This window comes from Aquila chrysaetos, chromosome Z (genome assembly GCF_900496995.4).
Source record: "Aquila chrysaetos chrysaetos chromosome Z, bAquChr1.4, whole genome shotgun sequence".
In the NCBI taxonomy this organism is placed as follows: Eukaryota; Metazoa; Chordata; class Aves; order Accipitriformes; family Accipitridae; genus Aquila; species Aquila chrysaetos.
In genome coordinates, this window is record NC_044030.1 from 13,627,348 (window position 1) to 13,645,067 (window position 17,720).

Genomic DNA, 17,720 nt, shown 5'->3' on the forward strand with positions numbered 1-17,720 from the left:
CTTTCATTAGAGGTAGATTTTAAAACCTTACTCCATAGGATTTGACATTGCCATTAATATCAATTACTGACAGAAGCTGCACATCCTACCTGCATGATCAGCTTTTGGACAGGCTCATGGTACTTTACCATTACGTACCTCTTATTCATCTGCATATGCTCCTATACCATGCGCCTCATGATCTGAAATTGATTACTGAGACACCAGGACAACCCAAGAGTTTAAAACAGCTCTGTCTCTCTGAGAGGGAGTTAAGCTTGCAAAACTGAACATATCTCATTCAGAATCTCTTTGGATTCAGGCAAGGTTGGCACATAGTATTTTATAAGATGCACTCAGCATCTATTATTTCTGCTTGATAAATAAAGTGACAAATCCACTGTTAACTTGTAAAAGCTTTCAAGTGCAAAAACAAGTAGAGAAATAAGACTGTGATCTAATGAGCCAAACTATACAGTTGTGATCTGACTGCTCTTTTAAACAGACAAAATGGAGAGCAAATAGATACTGTACATTCAGTACAAAGTGTGTGCATGATCTTGCCATAGCTAGACTACCTGTGCTTAGAATGTCATCGAGGATGAGAGGGGAGGGGAAAAGAAAGAAGATTGGACACAGGGCTTGCTCCTTCTCACATGGTATTTACACTGATGTAACAGTGCTGACTTTGGTAAGCATGATCCTTGCACATGCCCACATGAGTGAAGGGAGAACCAGACACCTATGCTGCCTATGCTCATTGTACACCTAAACCTGTTTTGGTGCTGCGTTTTTAAAGTTCTGTTTGAAGGCTAATATTAAAATACTATATATCTTCTGTAGGTTCAGCAGATCTTTCACCTCAGATAGAAAACTTACTAGATCCTGTAGAACTCAATTCTGGCGTTGAGTTCAAGCCTTTTTGTATAGCAACTGGGATACCACTTCCTAAATCTGAAGAATTTAAACTTTTGAAGCAAGATGGAACTGTCCTAAGGGTAGGCTCCTGATTAATTGCTTCATGTTATTTCTGATGTTTATATTGACTTCATCTGTAGCTAACGCACACTATGGTTTTCAAGCATAATGTGAAATTGCAATATTCTGAGATACCTCATGAGCACATGTGAAACTATGGAATTGACCATTGTAGACCCTTTCTATTGACATCACTAAACTCTGGATAAGTTCCTAAACTGTGAGAAATTGTCATGGGAATATTCCTAAATACCCACATTTTTCAGGCCCTGTACATCTTCTGTCATTTCAGCCTGCCCTAATTGTTACCAGTAATCGCTCTGAAGCCATGTTTACAATTAATCGAATCCAGCCCCGAGATACAGGAACCTGGGTCTGCAGTGTGCAGACAGTAGCAGGAATGGCAGAGAAACCATTTCAAGTTACAGTCAAAGGTAAAAGCACGAATCTCTTCAAATGTCTTTGCCTCTCTACTTTTAAGGGCAGCTTTATACTCTAATATGGCAGAGCTTTCTGTTCTCTGCATGGCAGGAAAATGTCTGAATATCTACAGTCAGAATATGAACAGAAACCGTTTATAAGCAACATACTAATTATGTGTATTGACAAAATAAGTGTGATTATAAGGATTAGAAGAAAACCCAAGGGTTTTTTGAAAGATTGAAACTGTCAGCGTTATGGTGTAAACCCTTCTCTGCTTTGTAAGAGTTTTGAAGAACATCTCCCATTTTCCTGTAGATCTAGGAAGATATCAGAGTTTTACTGACATAGGGAATTAAAAGGCTGGTTTAATACTTGCATTCTTGCTCAGTTCCTCCTGTGCCACAGTATGCCCCAAGGCTGACAGACAGTGGACATAATTTTCTCATAATTAATATCAATGCTGAGTTACATCTTGGAGATGGACCTGTTGTGTCAACAAAGCTCCTGTACAAGCCAGCAAAACGTTATCAGTCCTGGATGTCTGTGGAAGGTAAGAGAACATTCTTTAATTCCCTTAAACACAAACTTCAGCTGCATGCTGAAACATACTGTGGTGTCTGCTCTTGACTAGACTCAAAAGACTCTACAATGCATAAAAGTAAAATCTTTCATGACTGGACACATGAGTCTCTGTATATCACTATGTATAATGTTAATGTGGATGTGGTACACCAACAGTAGTCAAAAGTATATATTCAGTTTTCAGCAACTAACATGTTCCATCCTCCTTCCTTAAGATAAACAGTACTCAATGTTGGGCCCAGCTGTTGAAAATTCAACATGTAAACAGCAGGTTTTCAAAAGCTGTGAGCAGTATGGAGACATGCTGGAGCATCCACAATTTTCCATTGTGTCTATTGTGTCCTCTAGTGAGACAAACATCTTACCTAAATATTTATCAGGAATGGTACGGGCAAAATGAAGCCTTCTTGTGAGTTAGATGATCTCTTCCAGCCCTGTTTTCACATTTTATGCAAGACCTAAAATATTATAGGAAGCATTACAGGAACTTTAATAAGTAACAAACAACTGTTGTTACTAATTCAAGATAACCCAAGATCCATGTACACAATGCATGCTGCCTAAGCAACCAGCCTTGTTCTGTCCTGAAGGAAGGGCAGATGGAAACATCCTTTGGGCTGAGTTGGAGCTCAACTTAAAAATAAGTATTTTATACTTATAAATAGTTTATCTTAGTGAATCGGGAACAGAAGAAGAGCCTGAGTATCTGACCTTCCATGGTTAGTGGTTCAGGAATATTTTCCAAACCTTTTCTTCCTTAACATTTTTCAGCATGGTCTATGGCTTTACTTTCTCCTTTTGTTGTCAGTAAAAGGCACAACCAAAAGACTGGACAATCTGGAACCAAAAACAGAGTATCAGTTTTGTGTTCAGCTGAGTCGGCAAGGGGAAGGTGGGGAAGGCCATCCTGGACCACAGGCTAGCTTCACCACAGCTGCACTTGGTAAGTTGTCATCTTGGCTTGCTACAAAAGGGCTGTTTCAGCTGTTTTTCTCTGTGGCCTGTTCCCTGATCTCTGCCAGAGGACTTTCATTTGAGCAAAGAAGGCTGGACCTGAAAACTATGTAGAGTTTTTCAAAATAATCTCAGGCAAAGAAAAAAAAAAAGAAGAAGAAGAAAAAAACAAACCAGAGGTAAAGAAAACCATAAAAAGGCAGAGCTATTATTCTGCCTGATTTATATCTGGGGGATCTGGGAAAGGAAAATTTACATATTTTGGCTGGCTTTGCAGCAGAGTTGGAGATACAAATCACTTCTTTGCACGCCAGTCCTTCCTCCTAATACCAAATCAGGCCTTCCTTTTAGTATTAGATCAGTTTACTTTAAAAATGAAGATGTCTGAACAAGCAGAAAGTCCACTGAGGATACAACCCAAACTGAATAGAGGCATAGAAAATAAATGAGGATTGCACCAGGAACTATCTAACGAGAGCAAAAGAGCTGACTTCTCACATCTAAAAAGTGCGTCTGCAACCCCAGCTCAGTGAAGAGACATTTTTGTTGACACAACAGCTGTTGATAAGATACTTTGGGACTATCAACACCTCTTAGGTGTAATTTCTGCCACATTGAGTGGGGTGGTGGGGAGAAATACCCTTTGTCACTCCAAGCTAGGGCAAGTGGTTGGGAATAACTGGTACCCCTATTTTAGCTTACATACCAGACATGAAATATTGTTCCCTGTCTCACTGTGGCTTTCCCAAGGTCTTCCTCCACCAGAAGGTCTCACTCTCTTTCCAAAAAGTATGACTTCACTGAATTTGTCATGGCATCCTTTAACACTGAGAGCAGAGGATGACATTCGTGTTGAAGTGGAAAGGAAGAGCGTAAACGACAATGGTGATGAAAGCAGCGTTATTACTCAAGTGCCAGGAAATATGTCCACCCTGATCATTAAAGATCTTGAGCCTAGACAGCAATACATGTGCAGGGTACGGGTGAACACCAGGTCCCAAGGAGAATGGAGCAACTATCTGTATGCATGGACTTACAGTGACAGTAAGTAGCTGATTCACATCCTCCTGTTTAATTCTTCCTCTTTCCTCCAGTGATCAGACTGATTGTCACTTTATGACTACATTAAATGTAATCCTTTGTACTGGTAACAGGCAGTTCCTGATGCTCACTTATGGTTGTTATTACTATTATTATGAAGATAGCTCAGTGTCCAAAGAAATTCTTATGCTGGAAATTATCAGGAACTAACAATAAGTATTAAAAAAAAAACCAGGGAAAAACAAATTAAAAGCTTGGGAATCCAAACCTTCATTTCAGTGCGGTTCAGTCTTCTGACACAGGTAGCATTTTTTTTTCCTCCTCATAATGATGAACCCAGAGAGTTCATTACTCCAAGCCCCTTTGTTACTCCAAAAACACACTCAGACCCTGCAATTGAGTTATGTCAATACAGAAGTAGTCAGCAGTTAAAGAAGGAAGAGAAGATACAATGCCAGGTAAAATCCCTGTGAGCAAAGAGTAAGTTAAGTGTGCTATACATGAAGACCAGGGACTGCCCTTGAATTCCCTGAGTGTGAGTAGTGTCCTTTCATAATGCTATAACAAATGCCTTATCTGAATGAAGTACCATCTGAACAGATGTCTATCTGGATGGCTGATGGGTGCCACTGCCCATACCACTCACTGGAAAGGTGGGCTTCTTCCTCCTTACAGGTCATATGAGGAGGTCCTCACTGAGATCCTACCTATATTAACAGAAGTATCAATGGCTGTCATGAGACACTGCAGTTCCCTGAGCTCTGACACTGAACTGCACTAAGAAAAACATAAAGGTACTCTTTCCCAGGAGAAGATACTTAGCTTAGTAGTTATGGGTGCGTCCACAAATCTAGCACTCACCCCTGCTGGTGGTTTTCTGATGAAATTTGTGGCAATGCTGGTATCGATTTCCGTTCTTTCTAACAGCCTGTATCCTGACAGGGAATTGTTCCCTGAAGCAGTGAAAATATGGAACTTGGGAATCACACAGGAATGATGATTCGGTATAGATGGAAATTAACACTTTCTGCATTAATCTGAAAGCAATCGTGTTGTTCTTGCATACAGCTCAGAGAATTCGTATCTTCATCCAAGGACAGGGGTGTACTGAATGACACTCCAACCTCTGCTGGAAGTGTGGAGTACTGCAATATGGTGACAGCACATCAGGTTCATAAAACTACTGCATTCAGTTACCATACCCCATCAACAAAATTCTGATTCTGTTTAGCACAGCGAAAGCACTGAGAAAAGTGTCTGGCTCACTGTGTGAAGGAAGAAGAGGTGGATGTACACTCCAACGCTTTGTGTGTGTTTGTGTTTGTTTTCAGGAATCCCTCCTGCACCATACAACATCAGATTTTCTAACACCACAGACACATCCTCAGTCATCTCTTGGACAACCGCTGAGGGTCATTCCATCTCCTCCATCATCATCAGCTACAAAATTTATGGCAAGGCTGAGTACAACCACATCGATATTATCATAAAGAACACCAGCATTACTCAATACCATCTCAAGGGCCTTGAGCCAAACACTGTGTACCAGGTTCAGATTAATGCTCAGAACAACATTGGCTTGAGCAACCCAAACACATCATTTGAACTGAAGACTCTTCCAGAAGCTAAAGGTTGGTTATTCCAGCATGCTGGACTTGCACAAACCAGGGCCAGTGGTATAAACTAGTTAGCTAAGGCAAAGTCATAATATTATTTTTTTAATATTAGTTTTCTTTTGCTCTTAATTTTGACACACAACACAGCATCACCAAAATCTGATTCTTAGTTCACTGGATGGCATTGGTGAAGTGACAACATGCAACATTTGTGTGTATCCACTAGAAAGTGCCCAACAGTTCATAGATTAAAGGAGCTGCATACAGTAGGACTATTAGATCACTGAATGTGACCTCAGCTCTGCTCTGCCTGAATTCGGCAGGACCTGCAGGTGCTCATACATCTGAAAATCAGAGCATCCAATGTCTGCGACATTTTTGGAAAACAAAGGGATGTATCTCTATGTCTTTATCCAGTTTACAAGACAGGACTATTTAGCTATACATTGTTCATGGCCTTTTCAGAATTAGCTGGAAATAATGATGAACTCTTTATGTGCTTCCTCAACAGCTCCATATGAATCAAAAGGAGGCAAGATGCTGCTTATTGCTATACTTGGCTCTGCAGGGATGACCTGTGTAACAATTCTCCTGGCCTTTCTCATCATGCTGCAGTTAAAGCGAGCCAACTTCCAGCGCCGAATGGCTCAGGCTTTCCAAAATGTGGTGGTGGGTTTCCAGCTTTCCTGTGTCAGTGTGGTTATTAATTTTGGCCCCATCTTTTCCTGCTTTTTCCAATTCCTTTTTCTCGGCCTTCCCAAATACTGTCTTCTCTTCACATGTGCAGTTAGTACTGTTGTTGTAAAGCTTCTCTGCTAGTGACCCCAGAGCTAAAGCAATCACAGTTATAGACTCTGAGGTAGAAAACCTGACTTGAAAAAAGTTGCACACCATTTATCCTTCTCCCTCTTCTGCCTTGTCTCACCTGTGTATGACAAGTACCAAGCCAGACAGAATGGAGGAGCCTCTTCGCCCCCTCTGAAGCTGTGCCTGATTTTGAAAACTACAATATATTTTAACATTGCTTTTGAGCGTCAGCAACTGCTCCATCATGGCTTTGCAACTTGGGGACATCACACCAGGGACCAGTCAATGGCAACATCATAGTCCTGGATGTGAGGAAATTGCTGAAGATTGTAACGTCACAGAGAGATACCTTTATATATACACGTATATATTAGTATCCTACTGTAGTCTCTTTATTGCTCTGCTTTCTGGTGCTGTTCTCTCACTTCAGAGGCCAACCTGTGAAGCAGAATGAAGCTGGGTCAAAGAGCTCCTCCATATGGATGTGCATAGGTTGTTTCATAAACAAGGGGGCCAGGGGCTCATCCAAAAAGATGATCAGTCCCCAGGCCACACAGAATAGCTCCTGCTCCTTGTCCTGAAACTTCTCCCACAGAAGTATTTCATGGGAATGTGTAACTGAAGTAGTGATGTCTCCTCAAGTATGGAGGAAGATCATGTCCTCTCTCTTTCGTTTCCTTGCTCCTTCTTTCCTCAGTCTTCCTGACTAAGCCTGATCAGCACAGGATTTAGTCAAACCCAACATGAGATAAATCTGAAACCTGAGACTTAAAACGGGTTTTGAGATCAGTTTTACCAAATTTTTGCCCATCTCCTTCATCTTCAAGATGATAATAAAACTGTTCAGGAGGCCTAGGTCTACAAAAGTACTTAAACATAAATTTATTATAAATTAATTAATGATTAATTTTGTGGATCTGGGCAAAAGTGCTTGATGCAGTTAGCATCTAAAGTAGGTGTAATTGTCTATTGTACTCACTCTTGCATAAGCAAGAGATGGATCAGGCTCTGTGTGTGTATGTACATGAGTGAGCACACATGTATTCTGGGAGTGTAATCAGAGCATTGCTCAGTAAGGTAGAAATCACAGTTAATGTCATTTGCTTAACTCTGTTACAGAGGGAAGAACCAGCCGTACAGTTTAACTCAGGTACTCTCACCCTGAGCAGGAAAGCAAAAAACAGCCCAGATCCCACTATTTATCCAGTTCTTGAGTGGAATGACATAAAATTTCAAGATGTGATTGGGGAAGGTAACTTTGGGCAAGTCCTGAAAGCACGCATTAAGAAAGATGGCTTACGCATGGACGCTGCGATTAAAAGGATGAAAGGTAGTAAAGATGAGAGACTCTGAGACTAAAGACTTTTCTTGGTTGTTTGTTGCAACTGTTTCTCTGTCATAAGAAATGCTTAGTAGCCCTCTCCTAAAGATAAAATAAATATTCAAAGTTGCTAGTGAAATTGCATCAGTTGTAACTAGGCCAAGATTTCTGCCCTGGCAAAGACTGTATTTCTGCATGGTCAAGTTGGTTTATATTTCTCTTTAGTTGTTAACATCATTAACTATTATGTATTTTTCAATTCATAGGTCAGTACGAACTTCATGTGTGAGTTCATCTGCAAAGTAGGAACCATTATAAGATGCATTTAATACAGAGAGGAGCACAGAGCTAGCCTGGGGCACAGCATTTGCTTATCTTGCTTTACCTTAGCCATTCAGAGACAACTGTATCTATGCATCTATGTATATACATACTATGAGGATCACTCTTTTTTTTTTAACTCATTGGGCATGACTGCCACATTCCAGAGAGAACTACAATAGATAGAATACTGGAAGAATGTACATATTTTCTTGTGATTCACTAGATCATTATCCAGGCAAATTGGGAGTCATTCTAAGTATGATGATCATTTAAAAAAGAGCCAAGGTCTGCATGCAGGCAGAAATAATCAGCAGCACACATAGGGAAATTTTTTTAGGCAGCTAATCTTCATATGATCTGCTATGACATTTTACATTCTCAAATAATAAGGGAAGTGACGTGGTATATTAAGATGCTTTCTTTCTCTGCAGATGGCTGTTACAGACATTAGGTTCTCTCTTTTTTTCCTTTGATTGAAAAATCCTACTTTTTTCAGTAAATACTAATGTGTCTTAGAGTCTTTCTCCTTCTATTGGGGCTGAAGCAGTAGTGCCCCAGGCAGCCCAGAGTCCTCATAATTAACAACAATATGGTCATAAATTCAGTTCAAAGGAAAACACAAATGTATGCTTATTTGATTTTCAGAGTATGCCTCAAAAGATGATCACAGAGACTTTGCTGGAGAACTTGAAGTTCTTTGTAAACTTGGTCATCATCCCAACATCATAAATCTGTTGGGAGCATGTGAACATCGGGGTAAGATACTCTTGAATACATGTACTTTAAAAATCAGTTTTAAAAAAAAATCCACAGTACAGCCCATACAGTCCATAGAAACACTAGTTCATAAGCAGGTCTTTCTGCAATATTTGTTAAAAAGCCAAATAAACTTGGTTTTAGCTCTACAAGCCCGCATTAATTCCTCAGAAATGATGGTCATCAATGGCTCTAAATTATCCTCTGCACCTAGGAATTTTGCTGTTTGATATTTCCCCTCCAGTCTGTTTTTTGTTTATTTCTTTTTCACTCAAAGCAGTGTAAGAGTCCAAATACTGTTATTGATCATGTTTTACTTTGTGATATGCTCACTATCTGATGTTTCATTAGGATATCTTTACCTTGCTATTGAATACGCCCCACATGGAAATTTACTGGACTTCCTTCGGAAAAGCAGAGTGCTAGAGACAGACCCAGCATTTGCTATTGCCAACAGTACTGCATCTACACTTTCCTCTCAGCAACTTCTGCATTTTGCAGCAGACGTGGCTAGAGGGATGGACTACTTGAGCCAGAAACAGGTCAGTCTTCAACTATCTACCCACTGAAAGCACAGCAGTTCATTTTTCAGGGACTATGCCTTTTAATGAAATCAAAATAAGGTTTTAATATTAGCTTCTATAGCACCCACTGGAGGAGTTTTATTTTGTTGTGTTCACCTAGCCCTATCAAATATTATTTCACGGGGAATCAAGGAAAAGGCATTAAAACTTACTAAAGACATGGTAACTAACTGCTTTCATCTTCTGATAAAGATTAAAATGTTCTTGGTAGCACCATATCAAGCCGTTTGGTTTGGGTTTTGTTCTTATTCTGAACATTTGCAATTTTTAATATAGTGCTAAAATAATACATGTAAACCTCATAGATACTGTGGTGATGTCTTTTTTTTTTTTTTTTTTAGTTTATTCATCGAGATTTGGCAGCAAGAAACATCTTGGTTGGAGAAAATTATGTTGCAAAAATAGCTGACTTTGGCTTATCGAGAGGCCAAGAAGTTTATGTTAAGAAGACCATGGTAAGGATCAAAACAAACTCATTTATTCTGTTTTCCTCATTTTTTGTTTTCTTGTTTCTTGCTTTGTGTTTTCATATGAACAAAAATGCAAACTTATGGGTACTACAGTACTGATTATTTAATTGTTAAATATTAACATGTATAAATATTGATATTGTGTTTATTAATAAACATACACTACTTGTAAATCAATTTTATACCATGTTTATAATGTAATATCAATGTAATTGACAATTATTTATATGAGTATGGATGGCAGTAAAATAACCAATTTTGCAGCCAGTGATGAGATTTAGTAAAAATGTACTATAAAAAAACATATAATATATGTTTGACATATGAAGAGGCTATGTGCATGTGGGTGGATCTGTACAGCTATGAAAATATTTTCATACCAGAATTTGTCCAGCTGAGGCAAGCTGGTTTAATTCTATTAACAAGGCCAAAGTTAGCAAGATGGTAACCAAAGGCATGTCAGGATCTGTGAGCTGAAAAAACAGCTGTCCAGAGCTAATGCTTTGGAACTGCTGAAACAGGAAGATATATAAAAAGCATCATGTAGTCATAGACCAGGAATAACACTGGGTGGGCAAGGGAACAGGATTGGTTAGAGGCATCATAAGACATCACTCAGGAATTATTTCCATTTTTCTCTTGATGCTGGTTGGATAAATTTTCTGTTAGCTTTAGTATGAACTGTCCCTTTGAGAAGTGAATGCACAACTTAAATAAGTTTATTTACTTGATAAAGCTTACTTGCATAAAGTCAGTTTTCATTAAGGTACCACACAGAACAATTGTTGAGGTATAAATTACAATATTGCTATTCCAACAACCAACAAATAAACTTTCATGAAATAATTTCCAGGGACGGCTTCCAGTGCGATGGATGGCAATTGAATCTTTGAATTACAGTGTTTACACCACAAACAGTGATGTGTAAGTATGTTTTCAAGTGGTCATTTTTTAATAAAGAAATATTTTTCAATATCAAGGAAAGTTTGACAGCCAAGATGAGGCATCCACTCTTAACTCAAAAAACTCAGTAGCTGTGTCAGCATGAGTGAGCAATGGAAGCAATAATAAAACCCAGAAAAAAAAGTTACTTTTATTTCATCATCAGTGTCTGAACAAGTTCTGTGTTCACAAACTTAGGCCACTACTTTAGCTATATTTCTCATTTGAAATCAGAATCCTCATGAATTCTTGGGATACCCAGAGGAATTCAGTATTTTAGCCAGGAAATCGGAAGTGATATTTGGCAAAGCAGTTCTGTAATAGCACTATTTGCTGAGAGCTCATGGTCTAGTAAAGGACTCTGGTTGACGGACTCACAGTAGATTAATTTTGCTAAAGATCTGTCTGCTGCTTTCTGCTTCTACAAACCCTATCATTATACAAAACAATAAAAAATATAAAAGAATGAATCACACTTATCTGTGTTCTCTGAATACTAGCAAAACTATCTACCATTTTAAAATATGAAAACTTGTTCCATTCTTGTTGCACTCCATAATATCCCTCTGTTGCAGATGGTCATACGGGGTCCTATTATGGGAAATTGTTAGTTTAGGTAAGTATCTGAATTTTGTACTGCACAAATAAACCAACCTGAGCCAAGCCAGCTCCATTTACTCAGTCTGTTAAAAATTTATTGCTTTGCAACATATTTCAATTTTTCCTGTTTCATTCGTCTAGATTTTATTTATCTTCAATATGCTTAGAAATGCAATTTTCAATTCAGGTACCATTCTAAAGGAGAAAACCATAGTGACCATATTTTCATTGCACTATAAAACCTAGGCCATATCTAAATATAAAATCCAGCATAATACATGATATATAGCCCTAATCCAATATGTTTTGGGTTTGATGGGTGGCTTTTCCTCAGCCTTCCTGAGTTTTAAATCAAGACTTATATTTTAATGACTTGGGGGAGGAGCAAACATCTCCTACTCCAAGTATTCTCAAAGAAAGTTTTTGAACATTGATCTTCAAATAAAATTTAGAGTTCATTTCTGCACACACCTCTATTCATCATGTATATGATACAGCCTCAAACCATTCAAAATTACTGTGTTACATAGCTTTAATGATTTGCCTTAGAGTGTGCCCCATGGTCTGCTGGACAAGAGATGAGTATGGACTGAGGTGCACATTGCATGGTGGACTAATCATAAACTCTTGCTTTCTAATTTGTTCCCATCTTTCCTTACTAAATAGGTTTGTGCTGGATATGGATGGGAACTAACACGCTGCAGTGTGGAAAATCAAGAGTCTAAGTAATCAAACATCTGCAAAAAGGGGGCAAAACCAGCTTGACAGTAATAGCTCCAGAAGTTTATACCGGATCTTACTAATACCATGCTAATGAAGGAATGACTTGCCTATTGCCATCAAGAGTATTGCAAAACCAGTTCAAATACAATCAGATGCAGGCCCTCAGAGTTGTAGAGAAATTTAGGCCAGTCCCACAGATGATAAAAGTTTATATTCCCTTTTATTTTTCTCTTCAATACTGCGCATTAAGCAGTATGGAAACATTAACAACAAAAATGTAGCTGCAAAATATTCCCTAATGTTGGACTCATTTATCTGTTACTAAGTCAGACAGTCTTTTTCATTTCTACTATGCAATTAAATTTTTTCTTATTAAAAACCGCTTGTGTTCACGACAATGGTTAAATTCTGCTTTAGGTGGAACACCGTATTGTGGAATGACATGTGCGGAACTCTACGAAAAACTGCCTCAAGGGTACAGACTGGAAAAGCCTCTCAACTGTGATGATGAAGTGTAAGTAACTGCCTCAGCAAAAAAAATGAAAGAGAGTAACAACATCTGCTACAGGAAATATATGATGTCTACAAGAAACTAATAAACATTGTTTTCAGGAACATAAAAACTACATTTTTAAAAAAACATTTTAAAAAGGGTGCACAACTGCAAATAATTACTTAAGTCCTTTTGTACCCAGCATGCACTGCTATTTGCCATGAACCCTCTCCCAGGCTCCCTGCTCCTGCCAGATATCCTGTTCTTTACACAGTATGGCTGGGCTTTAGCTCAATGAGAGCTTTTTGATTATTCCAGAGAAAAAAAAAAATTCTTTTCAGACAGCAACCAGCTGTGGAAAATGTAACTCCAGCTATGTATAAATCTATTTTCCTTTGAAAAATGGAATGTGCACAATCTTCCAATAAACATGAATTTGCAGCTTTAACCTATGTATCTAAACTATGAAATGTTGGTGTTTGTTTTTTAAAGGTACGACCTAATGAGACAGTGCTGGAGAGAGAAACCATATGAAAGACCATCATTTGCTCAGATACTGGTGTCACTGAACAGGATGTTAGAAGAAAGGAAGGTAAGAATGAATCCCTAGAAAAGAATTAGGCCATTAATAATTTCAGTATAGTTTAGGCTTCTAGAGGTAATGCACCTTGCATCACACCCTTTCCATTTATTTCCTTCCCAGACCTATGTGAATACTACCCTATATGAGAAGTTTACTTACGCAGGCATTGATTGCTCCGCTGAAGAAGCTGCTTAAGACAGGAGGAATCTTCACTCATCAATGATGTATTGAAGAAAACCAAAACTCAATCTGCTGGAGCCCAAAATGTGATGTGTTGTGTAGAACTGTGTATAGCTCTAACTGTATATAATATAGTAATACTGGTTTACTACAGATATGTATGTGTATATCACACAGTAATCTCTGCCTCCACAGGCTGTAGAAGTGTATATACTGTTCAGAGTAGGAATAGACTTAAGTCATGAAATCTGCTGTTTCATATGCAGGGTTTTCTTTTTCCCTAGTCATGTAGCTATAGTGTATACACACATATTGTAATGCATTAGGTATTGTGATCTTAGATATTTTTTATACTTTCTAAGAGCTACTGATAGCAGAATGGGTATCTTATAGCAGTATTTGAGACATTTCATTGTGATTCAAACAAAAATGCTAAGCTCAATGCAACAATGGGAGTTGCAAGCAGATGTCAATCCAGTATGCTCACCAAGGATAATTAATTATTAATTAACTCCTATTTGAATGTAAAAGTGAGCCAGTAGAAATAATCTGTTCAAAAATTCTACTGACACTTGTAAGATACAAGGCATGCTATTGTTACTTCATAGTCCAGTTTAACAGTTAGTGTTTGCCTATATGCAAAACATGCATATATTTTGAAGTGTTTAATGCTATCGGAGGCAGCCATTCAGCAATTATCATGAAGCATAGGACTGAGGAGCATACTACATATTGTAAAACACATTTTTACAATTAGCCTGGATATACATGAGGCTTATTCAATTTGTATTTCATTTAATAATTTCACTGCATAACTATAAATTACAACCTATTATATACAAGCAGGGCTTGCTTACTTTTGCTTATTTTATCCCTTATGCAGTCTGCAGTGTCGTATGGCCTCTTAAAAATACTGTACTGAAATGCTTCAAAACAATTATATTTGGCCTGCTGGAAGGATCTTCTAGTCCTTAGGTTAGACAAATAGAGGCAGGATTGGCCTGAGCTTCTGGTATTAAGTCCACCACATGGGATCCTGTGGACTTACCCTATTCAAACTTCACATATTAGCTAACCACATGCTTTGCACATGTTCCCCTCATCCCCCCATGACTCACTAGCTCATAACTGACCATCAGACCACAGTGACTTTCTATCTGGGTGGATCAGTTCACTCGACAGGACTTGCAGGAAGATGCTAGAGAGAGGAAGATAAAAAGGTTTCTCTTCCCCATACTTAGTTTGTAGGTGGGTATTTAGTTTGTTACAAGGCAGGGATATCACAGCAGAGTATAGAGTAACATTACTGGCATACACCAGGCTGACTCAAACAGAAGAAGCAGCAAGAACCTTATTAAAAGGGAATAAATCAACAAACAAGTGTGCTGAGATGACTTGTGTGGCCTTGGGATAGGCAGAACTTGCACTGTACATACAGTTGCTACAATCTGAGATTCCTTGGACCAAGAAACAACTCCAAAATGGAAAAAAGAACCAAATTCCACTATATTTTTCATAAAAGACTACTTGGCTGGGCACTTTTGAAGCATGAGTATTGCATTTTGCAGTCCAACCAGGTTCCTACAGGTCAGTGAGGTGAACAGGAATGGACCTCCACCTGGTGTTTACTAGGCTGCCTGGCAAAGCTAGCTAACAACTTCTGTTGGAACTGCTCCACTTTCTGTACAGAATTTTTCACAGGTCCAAAACAGCTCATTGTCTTACCCATCTCTAACAAGCAGACACAGCTGACTATTCTGCTACTTGATGTGAACCCCTTCTTCTCTGGCAAACTTCTACTTGGACCAGTATGCCACATAAGGAAAGAATCAGAGAGTCATTCATCAACCCAATGGTCTTAATACTGTCTGCATTTTCAGTGCTCAAGTCTCACTGTAAATTAGCTGAAGGACATTTAAGTGTCCTTATAAATGTTCTTCATATCTTCATTTAACATTGTGGCATGCATTAACTTTATAATCTGCTGTAATGAAATGTAATTTTTTTTTTAAATTGCCATTTAAAAAAATACGTAAAAGAAAACAGTAACTCCAATACACAGCTTAAGATGTCTCTATTCAGTCTATACATCACAGAAGTACAGCTATTAAAAACATCCACTAGCTCTGTCAAAGTCTCAGATAGACTAATTCCTTCTGTACTTGCAACGTGCACTGGGTATCCCAGGTTCAATAGCTGGATTTTACTGTTATTCAGGGCTGGAAAGCCCAGTTTATGGCAGTAGGTAGCATATAAAGGTTTTCAGCTTAACCATTAACAGGTCCTTCCACAGCACAATACATCAGATCCTACGTCCCCTCCTTTCCAAGTTTCTTTGCTGTCAAGAGCATAATACTACCAGTGCCAACAGTTTTCCATTATTCTAAATATACCATGTCCTAACATTCTTTATACACCTCCACCTATTTACACCTGTCAACATCTATGCACAAGCTTAGAGTACTATCACCTATTGCCCATGTTGTTTTTTGACCTCAAAGCATTAGTTTTCCCATATTCTCTCACATAGAGTTATCAAGCTCATACTCAGTACAAATATTTGGTTGAGAAAGAAAAGCATTTCAGACAAGTGGAATTGGCCATGCTATGAGGAGTATGTGATGCAGAATGACAGGTAGCTGCTTACAGTCGAGTGTTACCTATAGTTAAAAAAAGAAATTATCGGACACCTGATCAGAGAAAGTGGGGCCTTTAAGAACAAAAAGGCAGAAACAAAGCCTCCACACTTCACCCCCAAGCCTTCTCCCTCACCATCCTCAACCTCCATTTAGTGCAACAGCTCTGATTGTTCAACAGTCTGAGTGCACACAAACCAGAAAGTCCTTAATATGTCCAAGCAAAATTCAAGAGCTACAGAAGAACACGGTGTGCTTGGCAGGAAAGCTAAGAAATGATCTGAGAACAGACATCACTGGCTAGTGTAATGCAGGGTTCACTAGATACCATCATGAGGGGAGGTGTAACAAAGACTCCAAACAAGCACCTTTACCCTCATTAGATTTGCTGAAAAGTAAGGTATAACTACCCTTGGGGATGTCTAATCCACTCAATGGCTGCACTTCTCCCATTCCTCAGTAACCTGAAAGGAAGCACACATCTGGTCTTAAATGACAGGGATATTTAATTCTTACTTCTCTGTAGACAGATTGCACCTGACACAACTTAAAAGTCAACCATAGCCCCTCTCCACTACCCAAATACAATGGTCAGGCATTTGCTGAAACTAAAAATACAAAATGGTGACTATTACATACATCTCATCAAAACGTATAAATACCTGATGGAAGGAAGTATGGCAGATGGAATTAGCCTCTTCTCAGCAGTACCCAGTGACAGGATGAGAAGCAGTGGGCATAAACAGAAATGTAGGAAATTCCATTGAGAGTGGTCAAGCCATAGAAGAGGTTACCTAAACAGGTTATACGAGTGTCCAGCCTTAGAGATATTCAAAACCTGACTAGACACTGCAGAGGACTACAGTAGATGATCTCCCGAGATGCCTTCCAACCCCAGCTATACTGTGATTCTGTGAACTCTGCAAGACAGGAGATGGGAAATGCAGAAAATAAGCAGAGGCCCAGCTAAAGAGCAAGAGCAATTAAATTACAAGGGTATAGTTCAGCTGTGGTCAAACACAAGTTTTCCCTCTTGCTGCTAATACCGTCCCTGTGCTGGCACACAACATTCCCTGCTCCCAACACACCATTTTGCCTTTCCCCAAGTCACATACTGATCAGCCATTCCCATGTGCAAGGCACCTGGTTGGACACAGGGGAACACTGATTCAACAACAGCTGAAACAAAGCAAGCCAAACTGTTCCAGGCTGTAAGTCAAAATCCTCAAATCAGGCAAACCTAGTGTAATGTTTCTTATACTATTTCAGAGCTCTTTCACATATTCACTTAATAGCACAGTATAGTATATGACACAGATGGTGATATTCCTACAGTAGGAGCCAATAGTTTTAGCAAGTTCCTCCATAAACTGTGGAGGTCCAATCAGACCACAGCAGTCTGTCACATCTCCAAAACATGAGCTAAATTTCCAGCACCTGAAAATGCTGGGTCAAGTTTTGCAGTAGTAAAGTCTGTATCATAAATATATGTGGGAAAGAGAAAAGTAGGCTTACAGCAGCCAGCAGCAGAAAGATGACAGAGATATGACTCCGAGTTAAGCCACTGTTCCAAAGATTGACTACACCTATATTCATACCACCTTTCATTTTTAGTGAAATTTCATTACCTCTAGCTTCTCTATTTTTACAAAAAAAGTTAGTATCTAAATTTATTTTACTTATTGTGCATAGTATTTTATCCATTTGCTTTTAATAATTCAATAGTCA

General features: G+C 38.7%; 1 protein-coding gene across 2 annotated transcripts in view; it reads left to right on the forward strand.

Moving 5' to 3' along the window:
- The window catches only part of TEK (TEK receptor tyrosine kinase), a 41,744-nt gene extending 26,259 nt beyond the window's left edge, over positions 1–15,485 (forward strand). For both annotated transcript variants that reach the window (XM_030005146.2, XM_030005145.2), the window contains 16 exons: positions 823–977; positions 1,250–1,391; positions 1,769–1,930; positions 2,771–2,905; positions 3,667–3,960; positions 5,289–5,588; positions 6,085–6,242; positions 7,500–7,710; positions 8,671–8,781; positions 9,133–9,323; positions 9,707–9,820; positions 10,689–10,759; positions 11,353–11,393; positions 12,518–12,614; positions 13,086–13,185; positions 13,297–15,485. In XM_030005146.2, coding sequence (XP_029861006.1) covers positions 823–977; positions 1,250–1,391; positions 1,769–1,930; positions 2,771–2,905; positions 3,667–3,960; positions 5,289–5,588; positions 6,085–6,242; positions 7,500–7,710; positions 8,671–8,781; positions 9,133–9,323; positions 9,707–9,820; positions 10,689–10,759; positions 11,353–11,393; positions 12,518–12,614; positions 13,086–13,185; positions 13,297–13,371 — 2,357 coding nt within the window. In that variant the 3' untranslated portion in view covers positions 13,372–15,485. The remainder of the gene's footprint in view (positions 1–822; positions 978–1,249; positions 1,392–1,768; positions 1,931–2,770; positions 2,906–3,666; positions 3,961–5,288; positions 5,589–6,084; positions 6,243–7,499; positions 7,711–8,670; positions 8,782–9,132; positions 9,324–9,706; positions 9,821–10,688; positions 10,760–11,352; positions 11,394–12,517; positions 12,615–13,085; positions 13,186–13,296) is intronic.
- Positions 15,486–17,720: the final 2,235 nt, after the last annotated feature.